The sequence below is a fragment of the Medicago truncatula genome, chromosome 6 (genome assembly GCF_003473485.1).
Source record: "Medicago truncatula cultivar Jemalong A17 chromosome 6, MtrunA17r5.0-ANR, whole genome shotgun sequence".
In the NCBI taxonomy this organism is placed as follows: Eukaryota; Viridiplantae; Streptophyta; class Magnoliopsida; order Fabales; family Fabaceae; genus Medicago; species Medicago truncatula.
Window position 1 is genome coordinate 9,824,046 of NC_053047.1, and position 15,696 is coordinate 9,839,741.

Below are 15,696 nucleotides of genomic sequence, written 5' to 3' on the forward strand. Positions count from 1 at the left end.
TCAAGTAGGAAATATAGAGTTTAATGCCGGTGGATTAATCGTTTAAAACATTTGCCCATACAATCATTTAAAATATTTAGAGTTGCTACATCAATTAATTTTTTTAATTTATGTGATTAATTCTAAATGTTTTGATTGGTCGTATGTACAAAGTTGTGTCTAGTTTAAATTTAGAAGTGGCACAATTTTAAAACTTAAAAAACACAAGCCGCATAAGGTCATGTAAAATTGAGTAAGCTTTACACCGTCGGTGCATGTCTTTTGAATCCTATATTAAAAACTCATTTAGAAATGAAGGAATTGATAAACATTATTGCCGACACAATTTAAATTTTAAAAACTTACATCAAACCAAAACGTTACATTTAATTTTCTATATACTCTCAAATTCATACATTTCATGTGAACCAAACAAACACAAAAAAAAAAAAAACCATTTTTTTTTGTTTCTTCACATTCTTTATCTTCAACCTTTCTCCACAATTCAAGAAACCCCCAAAACCCTAGATCGATCAACTCCACCACCGTTCGTAATTCTCGGTGGTGGAAACTGAAATTCGCGTTCTCCGTTGCTGAAATTTGAAAAAAATTTGAATTTTTTCGTTGGGAATTGTTCTGATTGATTTCAATTGCAGGTCCTAGGGTTTTATTGGGGGTTTGAAACTGAAATTTCAGTTATTTGTTGCTGAAATTTGAATAAAAAGTGATTATTTTTCATTGGGGTTGTTCAGATTTTTTGAATTGAAGTTTCTAGCGTTTTGTTTTTGGGGGTTTGAAATGGGAAGTAGAAAGGAAGAAGAGAAGATTGAGAAAATTATTAGGGGGCTTATGAAGCTTCCGCCGAATCGAAGATGTATCAACTGTAATAGTTTGGTAAATTTCACTTTGTTATATTTAAATTTTTATTTTTTGTTCTTTGGTTTGCATTGTAAAGTTTTGAATTTTTTTGGGTTTGTTACTGACTTACTGTTTTTGTTTTGGGTTTTTGTGTTATTTGGTTAGTTCATTTGAAGGTTAAGTGGGGTTTAGTTGATGAGAACTGTGAAGATTTGAAAATGTTTAAGGATTTTGATTTGATGACAAAAATTTAATTTTTGAGTTTCATGTTCCTTTTTGTGGAACCTCAAAAGTACAATGATTTCAACAAAATTAGCCTAATCTGTAGCATTTGCTTAAAGTTCATAAGGTCTAACTCAACTGGCAAGGCAAACGCCAATATTGTTAGGCTGAACCCCTCAATCCTGGTTTGAATCCGGGACCTTGCAGTTGTGTGTGTGAATTTTCAGGTGGTGCTTCCCACTTCGTTTGCATACCCAAAATAAATAATGGTTGCAGTATCCATTGTGTCGCGATATTTGTTATTGCTGACAGTCATTTAAAACACTGCATGTAGATCATGTGTTTATTTATTTTTTTGTCGACATCCTTTGCAATGTTGCAGGATTTTATTTTATTATGCTCTGGGAACTTTAGGGTACTTGTGAAATGAAAAGGTTTGGTTTCTTTTATAAGATCAGAACTGAGAAGGTTAAGTGGGGTTTAGTTGCTGAGAACTGAGAAAGTAAGAAAATGTTTAAGGAATTTGATGACAAAACAAAACTTAAATTTTGGAGGTTTAGCTATTTTTTTTGTGGAACCTCACTATTATAATGGTTTTGACAAAATTAGCCTAATGTTAATATTTGCATAAGGACATGATTTTTAAATACCGGTTGCAATATTTATATCGTGGAGAATCATGGTCAAATGTTGCAGATGGTTATTTAAAACACTGCATAAAGGCAATGTTTTAATAAGCGGCTGCAGTAATTGTTGTGTCGCGATATTTGATATCGCGGGGAGTCATGGTCAAATGTCGTGGACTGTTATTTAAAACACCGCATGAACGTGGTTACATAAAAGGAAATATAATTGACCATGTTTGTTTCTTTTCTCGACACCCTTTGCAATGTGCATAAAGGTAGGGTTTTAAATAGCGGTTGCAGTAATGGCTGCTTCATGATATTCAAAATTGTGGAAAATCATGGTCTAATGTTGTTATGGAGCGTTATTTAAAACACTACATGAATATGGTTGCTAAAATAGAAATAAAATTGATCATGTGTGTTTCCTTTTCTCGACATCCTTTGCAATGTTGCAGGATTTTATTATGATTTGCTCTAGGATTTTTGGGTACTTGTTAAATATTAAGGTTTGGTCCCATTTATAAGACAATTCCGGTTTAATTGAAATGCAATTATTTATACAGGGACCTCAGTATGTATGTACAACGTTTTGGACCTTTGTTTGCATCACTTGCAGTGGAATACAGTGAGTTCCTTTTCATTTTATTTATGAACTCTTGCTTTGTGATCCATCTCTTATTTTTATGTTGGACATAAATGATATTTTTTAAAATACAATATTTGATTGTAATATGTCAAAATTGTTTTTATCCAAACTTACTTAGTTTGATTAGAAGTGAGGAAATTTTACACTAAGATGCACATTAAATTTGATTGGGATTTCAATAGAGAAAAAACACAGGTTATGTATGAAGTTTTTTGTTGGAATATTTTGCATTTAAGTTTGAGCATATACTCAATATATGTGCCATTAATTTGTGCGAGGGCTCTGGTATTTGGTACTACTTACCAAGCGTTCCCGCAGACCCTCCTAATAAGGCAGCGCCACTATTTAGTACAAAATATTATTGTATGAAATTGGTAAGAATTCCATCTAACCAATTGTTACTTGTTTCATGCAATATTTGTGCCTTTGAAATATGCACTATTCAGCATTTCTCTAATAAATAATACCAATGAAATACGCCCACAGACACATTGTTGTCAAGATTGTGGTTTAAATGGCATGATTGGACGAGTTTATGATCTTACTCGCCCCCTCCAATCTGAATTGTGAACAAGATCACGTTTTGAGTGAAAATGTAGTAAAATTGAAGTGAAATCACTTCTGGAGTGTGAAATCACAAGGTTCTGTGCAATCTTGGGCATTTATAGACACAGAATCTTGAAGATCTTCTAGTTTCCAGATAGACTCTCTACGCTGCCATTTCTGTGTTGTCATATTTTTCTGCACAGCCTGGGGGAATGTCTTCAGTCGTCTAGTTGTCATGCCTTTGAAGAAGAAGGGGTAAGATGAACGATCAAGTGCTGCTGGTAATGGAAATAGGCGTATAGGAGAAAAGAAAATTAGGGTTTGGGGTATTGGTTTGGGCTGGTCACATGAGAGACGGGGCGTCTTTTCTTTTTTCCCAATTTTCTTTCTAATCATTTTTCACTGCTCTGTTTTTTATTAACATTGGTTTGGGATGAGTTCCATCCATGAAGGCCCAATCATAGATTAAGAAAATGCTAACTTGTGCCCTTAAGGCCCAATCATAGATTAGTGAATCAATTATAGAAATAATTTATTGGAATGTCTGCATTACTTTTAATTTTTGAATAAATTGAATGCACAAAATTTTAGAGAATATTTCTTCTTTTGAATTTCTTAACATGTGCCCTAAGGGCACACAAGTTAGCACTACCCAAAATTTATTATATCATAATTTATACAAATATATCTTAATAAAGTCAATTAATTCTAGATTATAATCCATGCCAAATATGTGTGTGTGTGTGTAATTTTTCATTTTAGTAGGATCTTACAATCTTTGTCACAATCTTATGTTTTATGATCTTGCTACCCCCTCTTGTTAATTAGGTAGGATCTTCCGATCCTAGATACAATCATACGAGTTATGATCTTGACACCCCTCTTCTGATCTTATTCAAGATCTCGATCCTGACAACCTTGGACACACAGATAAATAGGTATAAATATATTGGAAACAACCTAATTAGGAATTCAAATTCTTTGCATACACATGGTTTGATTACCACCAGCTCCAGCACCAGTTAATTACGAACACATTATTTTTAATATTTTTACTCCTGCACTCAATTTAATTTAAAAATTTGATACTAATTTAAAAGTGGCTTTATTAGGAATTAGATTATTATATATTTTTTTCGAATTTTGGCTTGTACTCGTGGACAATTTTAGATGTGAGATGATTTTCTAAGTAAAAAAGGAATCCTCCTGATAATTATTGTTTCTAAAGTAAATATTTGACTTTTTTCGTAGTAAATATATTCCATGCTCACTTAAAATTATGATCTGGATTCAACTTATAGTCAAAGTTGTGTGGCTTCTTTTGTGTTTCGTGAACATCATGTTCTGTCTTCTACCAATCCTTTCTGTTGATGTTTGGTACTCATTGCAAAATGAAATGTCCCTTTGTAGCAGTTTTATCTGTTAAATGGTAATGGTGTTGTTCTTATAATCACTTATTTATTTTAATGTCATGCAGCCGCGAGTTTACTCACCGTGTGAAGTCAGTTTCAATGGCAAAGTTCAATTTTCAAGAGGTTGATGCTCTTCAAAATGGTGGTAACCAGGTATAATATAAGGGTACATTTTCTTTATTTGTGGCTATTCTATGTTGAAAAGAGATTGATCCGTGATTGTTTCGTTTAAGCGTGCAAGGGATTTATATTTAAAAGATTGGGACTTCCAAAGACAACGGTTGCCAGATAGCAGGTATAAATACAATTATGTGGTTCGCTGTTACATCCACTAAACTAACATGGTTTTACATATATAAATATGCATAATTCATAATGTAACATCGTGTTATGCTTTTGCAGCAATGTCAACAAAGTAAGGGAGTTCATAAGGAATGTATATGTGGATAAAAGATATGCTGGAACAAAGTTGGCTGAAAAGCCTCCGAGAGATGCACAGGCAAGCCATTGATTGTTTTTCGGAACATGTACATATATGGTTTAAGCCTTGATTTGCTATTTCTTTTTCCATCAAAACAAAACCTTTGTTCTAAATCTTATAATTCAATTCCATTGAATTCAATTGAGTTAGAAAAATGAAAGTTTAAACAAATGAAAAGAATAGAAATATGTTATATATGAATATCGTGATCACATTGATCTTATTTTCATTGTAGTGCATGCAATTGTTTATGTTGGAATTATAAAATAAATACCTTAGGAATATGTATAGTTATTCATGCAAGTAGAAGATCAATAGTTAATTATTTGCCTAGTAAATCACATTTATGTAGGAACCAGAAAGCTTATTAATGTCCTTGTAACTCCCATATTGTATTTACTTTCTAGAGTGTATATAAACAAATCTGCCGAGTGGGATTTCACTCAAGCATTTCACAAATCTTTAGTTTTCTCTCTTAAGTCCTTTCAACAGTTTACTAACTTAGACTTGTGAAGTTGAATGGCACCATAGAAATCAATGAAAATATCAGATAGATGTAGTTAAATGTTCCAATGTCCTTATAATTCAAATTAGTTTCATCCTTAGTTAAATGCTAACATTTTATAACTGCAATTATCTGCAGAGCCCTTCAATTAATGAAGACGAGGTTAGGCGTGCCAGTTCTTATCATTCATATTCACAAAGTCCTCCATATGATAATCAATACGAGGATCGACGCTATGGAACACAAGCAGGGGCTCTGACAAGAAAGCCTGGTTCAGATAAAGTCCGTTATGAAGGGAAGATGGCTAGTATTATTTTTAGTCCTGGTCGTTTAAGTGATCACTCGTATGATGAGAGATTTGCTAATGAGGGATCTGGTCCAAGAAATTCCGACTTTTCTGTGTCTAGTGGTCGTGAGCAATTCAAGCCTGATGTTCAGTCTCCTAAGTTTGGGTTTAACAGTCCATCTTATAAGCGTCCTGGTTCTAGTTCAAGTGAAGATGTGTGGACTCAAGCAAAGATTGCAGCTCTCGAATCTAATGCCGCTGCCAAGAGAGATGCAGATGGAATTCATCGTCCTCAGGTCTCTCTCTCTCTCTCTCTCATATATATATCTTCTTCACTTATAATGTGATTCAAAAAGCCACCAAATTAATGTGATGTTATATCAATATTGTAGTGGTGCTTGCAATGTAGAATGAGATCTATGTTTTCACTCTTTTGATAGACTGATACCATATGAACCCACCAAAATGAGATATTATGGATTTATTTATCTTTTTTAAATTGACCATATTGGTTTGCAGAATTGGAATATTTTTAAAAGGTGGCATGGACCGTCCATCCAATCTAGTTTTACACTGACTCCCAATGAAAATCAAGTATGTGGAAGATATTTTTAAAAAATGGTTACAAAGTGGGTTTATGTAGCTTTTATTTGATCTCGTTGTAAAACTAATTTACACCGACAGTGCATCACCATTAAACTCATATAATTGAGGTCTTTTTCTGATGTCCAATCATTCAAATTTTACCTGTCTACAGTGACCAAGAGTTGGCTTAGTTTGAATAATTTATTATCATTAAAACTCTCGATCTATGCGCACTTTGAATGATTTTCAATTCATTTACTAATTTATTTATTACATTACATTCAAAGTGCTTTTGGTCATATTTTTGAAGCAAGTGGATCATGTATTTCTCCTACATCTTGTACATGAAATTGATTTGTTTTCTTTCCCCAGAGAACTACATCATTGCAACCAAGAGACAACAACCTTTCGACCTTAAGATCTGACAACTCTGGTGGTCCAGTTGATTTTTTCTCAGAAGCTTTCCAATCTTCAGGGTCCGGAAATTCACTGACATCTGGTCCTGCAAGATCGGTTAGCTTGGACCTTTCCAAGGCACCAGCGGCATCAGCTTCATCTATTGATCTTTTTCAAACGGTTGTACCATCTCAATCTGCATTAGGAGATCTGTTTCAACTATCTGATAAGGAAGCAGCTCCATCTTTCAAGGGAAGTCAACCTACGCAAACACCCCAAGTCGCATCTATTGATTTCTTTGCGGATCTTCCTCAGCAGCAGCCTTCTGCTGCAACCTCAGATGCAAAATCAGTGGAGTTATTCATCCCTAAAAATGAAGGTTGGGCAACATTTGATACGCCTCAGTTCACATCATCTACTACACAAGTGGAAATTCCTGCGGCAGTTCCTTCAAGTGCTGAATCTTCGCAGGATAGATTTGATCCATTCTCTACTGCACAAGTGGAAATTCCTGCGCCAGTACCTTCAAGTGTTGAATCTTTACAGGATAGGTTTGAGCCATTTTCAACCTTAAATGGAAATTTCCAAATGCCATCTTTTGAAATGCCTAGTGTCGGTGTACCTTCAACTGTTACATCTAATGTATGGCATGATGGTGTATGGAATGGAGAAAAACAAGTTCCTGTTATGGCAACAGACACTCAAGTAAGTTCAGAAGTTAGGTCAATTATTAGTTTTGCATTTTTGTGCTGAGTTAGATATAAAACTATTCACAAGCTTATCACCAATTGCTTGCGTTGGTTGTGATATGCTATTCTGCATAAGAAATGGACCACGTCCTTTGCATTTGTTCCACATCAAATTTAAAGAACACTATGAGGAATACATCGAAACTTCAATTAAGATATTTATTTTGTTACTGAACAGCCATGGAATGCATTTGAAGATTTTGGTACCCATCTTCCAGTGGATGTCAATAATCAAGTATTACAATCGCATAATTTCCCATCAGAAAGTTTTGGTTTAAGTGCTTCTGAGGTTGGTGTATGTTTGTTGTATTACCATGATAGTCTATACTCTATATGATCAAATTTTGGGTTTAAGTTCTTCTATAATAAAAACCAGGTACCCATTAAAGATGGAATCCAAGGCGTTGCTCCTATTGGAGGGTTTGATAATCATGAATTCCCATCAAATGTAAGTGACTCGTGATATATTTCTCTTCTGATCTGTGCTCCAAGGTTGATTGAGTTTTTCTTTTATTTAATGTGGGTATTTTGTTTGATTTTTCAGGGAGATATTCAACCTAATGGAATCAATCGTAAATCAACTAATCCATTTGATTTTCCCTTTGATTCTGATGTAGAACAGAACAATATGGTATGTCCACTATAGCCCTCATTATACTATTGTAATTATGAATCTCTTATAACGATGTTCATTCCTCTTATGACACAATTGAAGGTTTCTGGTGTGTGATTGTTCATTGTTGGCATTTCTGTTGTGCCCTGTAACTTAATACTTAAAGCCATTCTAGGGCCTGTTTGGATTTGACTTATTTGAGCACTAATGAGACTGTCTGAAAAAGCTTATGGTTACAGCTTATTACATGTAAATTAGATGTTTTCAACTTATTTACATAAACTTTTCAGGATAGCTTATGGAAACAGCTTAGCTTATGTGTAAACAATTTGACTTGATTTTATAATTTGTTAATAGAGATAACTTATATACAAGCGCTTGATTAAGCTGTTTATCTAAACAGGGCTCTAGTCTGTTCATTTTTTATTATACTGTTCCTATTGACCATTATAAGTTTTTCAAACTGCACCACACGGCTTCAACAAATATTTTTAAGAATTGTATTTCAGTTAATTCTTATCATATGCATTTCAGCTCTGGTTTTGGTGTCCACTGTCTGAAAAGATATAAATTTAACAATGTTAATCATGGAATATTGGAGCCTGTGAGATGCTAACTTGATCTTTAGTTTCCTATCATATCTAAAATGTCTGTTGTTTCAATTGCAGTTTCTTGATATGAACTCTTTGCAAGCTGCTTTGCCAGATGCCCTTTTGCCAGCCACATTTGGTGGTATCCCTGAACCTTGGCTCCCTCAAAATACAGTGACCCCATATATTTCATCTGCAGAAGGTAATCATAAAAACTTGAACTGAAAGTTTGAACCATCTCATACATACTCGCATCTCAGCAGTTAGTGCGAATTAAATACTTACGTTGTTATAATTTTCCCAATGTAATTATACTCTTATTTTGGTTCTATTATGTAGGTGGTTTCTCATTCATGGCCGTGCACACACCAAGTTCTCAATTACAGTAAGTTGCATTGCATACATGGGCTTTTTGTCCCTGACTCCCTGCTATTTATTCTCCCTTCTTTCTGGAGATATGGTGGTTCTAATTCGTTGAAATCTATTGACATGTGTATTCCTTGTGGTTGCATTCTTTTACTTAGTTTGGAAATATTTAGCATTTGTGAACGTAGTCCGTGAATGTGATGTTACATGATTCCTTACCAATGTTGAGATAGGAATGTTGGCTGCTTAGTGAAACTGAATCAACTTTTTCAATATTTCAAAGATTATTTGTAGGGTTAAATATATTTTTGGTCACGGAAATCACTGTTTTTTCTTTTAGCCCTTATAAAAAATATTTTTGTTTTTAATACTTGTAAATATACCACTGTTTACTTTTGATCTTTGTTTTCGTTTAAGTTCATGCGAAATTAGCCCCGGTAATATGTAATATTTATTTTAGTCTTTATGTAGCTTGTATTGGAGGGACTAAAATCCATCTACATATGGACTAATTTCAATATGAACTAATTTTATAAGGACCAAAACAAAACATGGACCAAAGACAATATGTGGTATATTAGGCACATCTTGTTATGGGATCCTTGTAGGCACATCCTGTGCTTGATTGGGACACTCATCTTTTATTATATTTGCATTTGGCTTCTTGAAAAAAAAGTGGTACATTAGCAAGGATTAAAAATGAAAAAAACATTTAAAAGCAAAGTGGTATATTTGCGGGGACCAAAAACATGTATCTTAAGTTTCATCTTTTTTATTGATCATCAGATGTGTCTGAGTTATTTAATGTTTGATGTACCAATTTCTACTATGTGGCTATTGGCTCTCTATGCATTAGTTTTGACTTGAGTTGCATATTGACAGGAACATCCAAGCACAGGAACCAGTTGCGTCGTTTGGCGGAAATCCTTTTGCATAGAATAATTCCTGTACATTGTACTATTGTTTCCAAATAGAAAGTCATGTGTAGCCAGTGTTAGATACTGAAGAAGTAATGTTTGATGCTTTTTAGATCAAAATGTAACTCATTACTTCCATTCGAGGAAGGCGTCGCAATTCATAGTCCCTACTATATTTTCAGGCAATGATTTGTAATACTATAATTTAACACATTATAGTTAGAATTCTTGATACTTATTGACTAAAATCAATTTGAGTTTGAGACTATTAATGATATTTTTGTTCTCATTGTAATTATAAATAGTGCATCTGAAATTGCTCAGCCTATTCAATGAATGTAACATCCCTACTACATTATTCTTTATTATTTCATATGGATTTGTAGATAAGGGTTGAAGTTGGTATCAAGTAGTTATTAGTTATACCAACTTATATCATTGTAACAGATAATAGTTTTAAAGCAGAGAAGTAAGAGTCAAATTAAAAGGGACATGGATTTATTTATATATTTAGTGTCTTCTATAACAAAAGGGACAAATTAAAAGGTTAAAAAATTCTTTTCTTCACATTTAAAAATCTTAATTGCATAATGTGGCTTGTTTCTAGTTGGTGTTGTGAAATATTAGTAGTTGAAAAAGGTTGAATATATAATATACAGAACAAATTCTCATTATTATCCCTAACCACATTTTCTAAGGTAAAATATGATTAAACCTTTTCTTGATACCTAAAGTTTTGATTAGGGGAGAAACTTCTCCATGTAAGACTAGAGAGAAAAAGTAACCTTAGCGATAATTTACGATGTAACTTACGCACATTCTATTGGTGTGAGCGAAAGATTCAACCATATATGTCAAACTACATAACTTGATATTAATTAAGGTATGTATTGTTAAAATGTAAAAATATCAGTCATCTTCTAAATTTGATGTATATTAAAAATACATCAAAACTAAATGAAAGACAAGAAAATGATACATTTAATTTCCACCAAAGACTACCTACATATCTTTATCCCAAAAATTCTTAGGTACAGGTATTGGTTTCAGTTCATTCTCTATACTTGGAGGGGACATAGAGTACCTTCTAACCCTATTTAACTTCAATTTCATAGAAGGAACTTTATGTGAAACAGCTTGCCAAATCATTTGTACAGCATCACCTTCCTTAGATGGAAAATTATATTCAAAGAAATGTTCAACCTCTTTCAACTTGTTCCACATTTTTGTCCACTCTTCTTTGCCTATACTCCTGATGAAATTTAGCAGATAGTTTTCCTTGATAGCGTCGCTAGTTCGAACAAATATGCAGAACTCGGAGTAGTCGAGGATATCCTCGAACGGTAGCTCAATTTCATCACTGATGATCACAGGGACACAATGACTAGCAATTGCGTCGAACAAGCGGTTTGATGAAGGTGTGTCGCCTGCTATGTTTAGGCAAAATTTCGACAAACGCATTCCTTCTGTTGCTTTCTTGATTCCATCTTTTTGAATGCTTCCAAATGAAAAATGTACATCCTTTTCATTTTTCAAAGAATAATATAGTTCTTGCCTCACATAACCTCCCTGATCATAAGAAGAAGAAAATTTGAAGTTGATAAATACATTTATAATTTTCAATTTAAAATCATACGACAAAATAAAAAATATTGATTTTATAAACATAAGAGACATAGCTATCAATGTTTAATAACATGAAACAACTTATTTAAGCACTTATAGCATAAACACATAGCTATCCATATGGTTAAACAACCTATTTAAGCACTTATATAAATGCTTTTCATAACAAATGATATAATAAAGTCAAACTGTTTTTATATAAGCTATAAGTTATTGTTAAAGAGTCCTACATCAGATAAAAAATATGACTTAAATGTGTGTTCATGCCATCTCTCAACCAATGTGGGGCTCTTTAACCGTTATTTAATAAGTTATCCAGAAGAACTTATGGAAATACGTTGAAAATAACTCATAGACATATCATAAGTTGTTTCCACAAACTCTTATAAGTGCTTATACCAGTAGATAAACTCAAATTAGCCAATCCAAACAACCCAGTATACATAATACACTTAAAGTGGTACCATTCATCATAAAGAAAGACATTCTTTTGCAATATTCATCAAAACTATGTCATTGTTGAATTAACTTCATTCAAAAGAAACAAGAAGCTCAAAGAAAAAACAAAGATGTTAAAGGAGAAGAGAGACATACATCTTTTCTATAGATTGCTCCTTGGAAATACAACAATGTTGTACGGCTATCAAAGTTGGAATTATCATTGACATAAGAAGTGATTAAATGCTTATAAGGTGCAATCACATCCTTTTCAACATTAGCTATACTTGAAGGATATCTTCCAAAATCTGAGAGTATAAATGTAGCTGGCCACAATTTCATTCTTGCATCCAACATACTATTAGGATGATGTGCTATAATCACATGATCTTTTCCCTTTGACCTTTTCCATTCCTCTTGAGATGTCACATACTTCACCAACTCCTCTTGAAGCATTATGTTCTTTGTTATCTTCTCATTTGGTCTTCGTTTCGAGTTTCGGTTATAGCTCAACGACGAAAAGAATGGCACAAATATAATATCGGCTTCGCTAGAGTTTCGAACACGAATCACCGTCTTTGCCTTAGGAGCATTCGGAATTTCTGAGGCAAGAATGTCTAATGTAAGCCAAAATTCTATACTATGTTGCAAATTCAAACCTCCAGGGTAACCAGGTATTGTTGTTCTAACATTAGGCCAAACACTATTTCCACTTGGTTTCCAATCCAATAGTCCAAAATGAAACTTTGATGGTAAATCATACATGAAAACTTTTAGAAGAAAATCATCATTTCTATTTCTACATTTTCCACCATCTTTGGGCTTGTTTGTTTCACTTTCATCTTCAACATCTTCGACATCAACGAGTATTGCTCGGTTCCCGAATGAGGACTCGATATTCGGGACTTTTGTATGAAACTTTGAATATTCAAAGGTGGAAAGAATCTTTGAATTTGGCAACAAGTTGTGATCAATGAAATGAGGACGATTCGTGGATCGCAAAACGAAGAACCATGACATGAGGAACATGATTGACATCATTGTGAATAAGAAAAGCAATGAATTTTTTGAAACAAGTTTGAAAGAATTCACATTTCTCTCAACCATTGTCATAGCTTTAGTACTCACAACTCAATCACTAATTCAACACTTTTGTGAAAACTTTAGAGAAAAAGCACATAATCAAACACACATATATTTACAAGGTTTATTCAAAGAATAATCCAACCCTAGATGTCTTGAGTGATTCCTAGCTACATAAATAACATTATGCAATTATGTCGAAAACCCATTTGGCATAAGAATAAAGGGTAACCAAAAGTACAAAACTTTACCAATAAATCTATCTAATTATGACAATGTCAATGCACAAACCAAACCAAACTTTGGCTAAAAGGTCAACAAGGAAACATGAAGAAAGAAACAAAATTGGTTGTCTTAGTGAGTTGGTTGAAGACATAAAAAAACAAAGACTATGTAATTTTGTGTCATTGTTGTGATTGTGTTATGGTTAGAATTGGAATGGAAGAAGAGAGCGTGTGAATAGGATCTAACCATGGAACTGGTCTTCTATGCATTGAACTTCACTACTTTTGTGCCAAATGAAACTCTATGCGTTTTACATTGAATTCTCTTGATTTTTATTTTGGTACAATCAATTCTATTAGTTTATTATTATAATAGATCGCATATACTCCATTAGTTTATCATACTAATAAACAAATGTTCTTACATTAGAGGCGATTTATCCTAGAAAAAATATGTAATGTTAGTTTGTTATGACGTAATATTATATGCAGGGTTGAGATTCCTCAATGATAAAATGTCGAAATTGTTATGCCGGACGTTATGATCGGGATTCGAACTCCGGCACCTCCACTTATGTGTAGTTTATAATGATTTTGCCATTTTATCTATAAAAAAAAAAGTTACTTCATATATTTAAGCAATAAAGTTACTATTTACTCTTTTTGCTCAACGAGAGGGTGAAGAAAGAGAGGGTAATGTATCCTAAATTCAATTTTTATATTTGGTATGAACCAAGACATTATAACTTTTGTTGTCATGTGGGGTAGATATTATTTGAGGTAGGTAAGATTGTAAGAAACAATATATTTTTTTGAAGGAAGGTAAGAAACAATTTTATATTCCTACAAAAAAGAAACAATATTATACATTTATTTTTTATATTTTCAGTGGTAGTAAATAAATAATTAAGCTATCAATGGAAATATTAGTAAAATCTAGCTCAATTATTTTTTGTAGTTACTCTGATTTGATGTTGGAATCTCATATGTATATGTGAACTTTTTTTTTGACAAAATGTATATGTGACTTTTTTTGTGAAAGAATGTATGTGATTTTTAAATAGTGTTTGTCACTCCTTAAAAAAACAATTAACGCCCTTGCTAAACAATTAGTACAATATTTTCTTTTAAGAAACTAGTACAATATTTAAACTTTTTTATTTTGATTGCAATCTCATCATCATACTTTTGTACCTATGTACTCGTGAGTTTAACTCAATCAGCAGAGACAATGCATAATATATGTAAATTTCAGGATTCAAATCACAACAAAAAAAAATATATATTCTTTTGCACCTACTTTCAATTTTTAAACAAGGGAATTTATTTTTTCAATGGCATGTTAGGTTTTTTGTTCTGTGTGTCCTAACCAATGACTTGCCTTAACATTAGTTGTGTGTCCTAACCAATGACTTGCCTTAACATTAGTTGTGTGTCGTATATATATTTATATTGTACAATAATGAATAACCTTTTACCTAATTCATTTATGTAAATTATGTTCATATCTACGTCATTTATAAAGAAAATTATAAATGAATAATCTTTTACCTAATTCATTTATGTTAATATCATCTAATTTATAAAGAAAATTATAAATAAAAAATTCTTGTAAATTCAAATGCGCCCTAATAATGTTTCTGGATTATCTTGCCTAATCACTAATAAAAATTTAGACGGCTATTTTTTCCATCCTATGAGTTTCTCATGCACCCTATGTAGTTTGAATCATAGAATCTAAACGGTATAAAAACCTTCAAAAACACATTGAAATATTTCGGATTTCAGCATTCGAATAGAGCGCGCGAGAAACTCATAAGGTAAAAAAAGTAATGGTAAATTTTTTATCATAGGTATGTAGGCTCTATTGTGAAATGTTGTCTGGCCTAACATTCCATTTCAAGCATCAACGGACTCCATACATATTACTTTTGTCTGAATGTAAGTTAATATGATTTTAAAATCTTTTTCATTTGATTTCTAAGCGTTTTTTTTTTCAATCATGTCACTTTCTTTGTCTTGGCGCCATTCGGGTTATATAACCCAAAATTTTGAACAAATCAGTTTTAATTATATAATCTAAACCATGTAGGTACAAAAACATACCAATTTTAATAAGGATTGTTTGCATCGTTTCATATATGAATGGTCATACTGATGCCCTTGATTTGACACCACACATTAGGCCTCCAATTGTGGAACCTACTATTTATATGAAGCTAAACGTTGCGCTTCAAGTTTTGGTATATTTTGGCAATACGAAAGTCAAGGTTCATCCACCTCCAGTTGATAATCCTTTTGGAAATGCATAAGCCGATGTTCACCTCTAGTTGATAATCCTTCTAACAAAGCGAAATAAAGTGCCACCTCTAGTTGATAATCATTCTATTGAGCACCACATACAGTTTACTATTGATTGAAAGTTTACTTCACAAGATGAGTTGTTGACATGGGTTCGAGTGAAGCAAGGAAGGTAGGATTTATTATTGGCAAAGCGTAAAATAGCTGGTTCAATGAAACGTGATTGTCTGTTTCGGTTTAGTGATTA

General features: G+C 32.8%; 2 protein-coding genes across 2 annotated transcripts; one reads left to right on the forward strand and one right to left on the reverse strand.

Annotated features, from left to right (window-relative positions):
* The first annotated feature begins 337 nt into the window (after positions 1-337).
* Positions 338-10,054, forward strand: LOC25495801 (probable ADP-ribosylation factor GTPase-activating protein AGD14). Its single transcript, XM_013596045.3, has 13 exons — positions 338-873; positions 2,249-2,310; positions 4,355-4,442; positions 4,523-4,584; positions 4,692-4,788; positions 5,414-5,857; positions 6,519-7,247; positions 7,470-7,580; positions 7,668-7,739; positions 7,836-7,922; positions 8,573-8,696; positions 8,834-8,879; positions 9,743-10,054. The coding sequence occupies exons 1-13, from the start codon at positions 778-780 to the stop codon at positions 9,795-9,797; spliced, it is 2,073 nt and encodes a 690-aa protein (XP_013451499.1). The 5' UTR covers positions 338-777; the 3' UTR covers positions 9,798-10,054.
* Positions 10,055-10,650: 596 nt separating this feature from the next.
* Positions 10,651-13,526, reverse strand: LOC25495802 (probable arabinosyltransferase ARAD1). The gene is made up of 2 exons (XM_013596049.3): positions 11,998-13,526; positions 10,651-11,346 (listed from the first exon to the last, which is right to left on the reverse strand). Exons 1-2 carry the CDS (start codon positions 12,952-12,954, stop codon positions 10,780-10,782), a joined length of 1,524 nt encoding a protein of 507 aa, XP_013451503.1. The 5' UTR covers positions 12,955-13,526; the 3' UTR covers positions 10,651-10,779.
* Between the last annotated feature and the right edge of the window lie 2,170 nt (positions 13,527-15,696).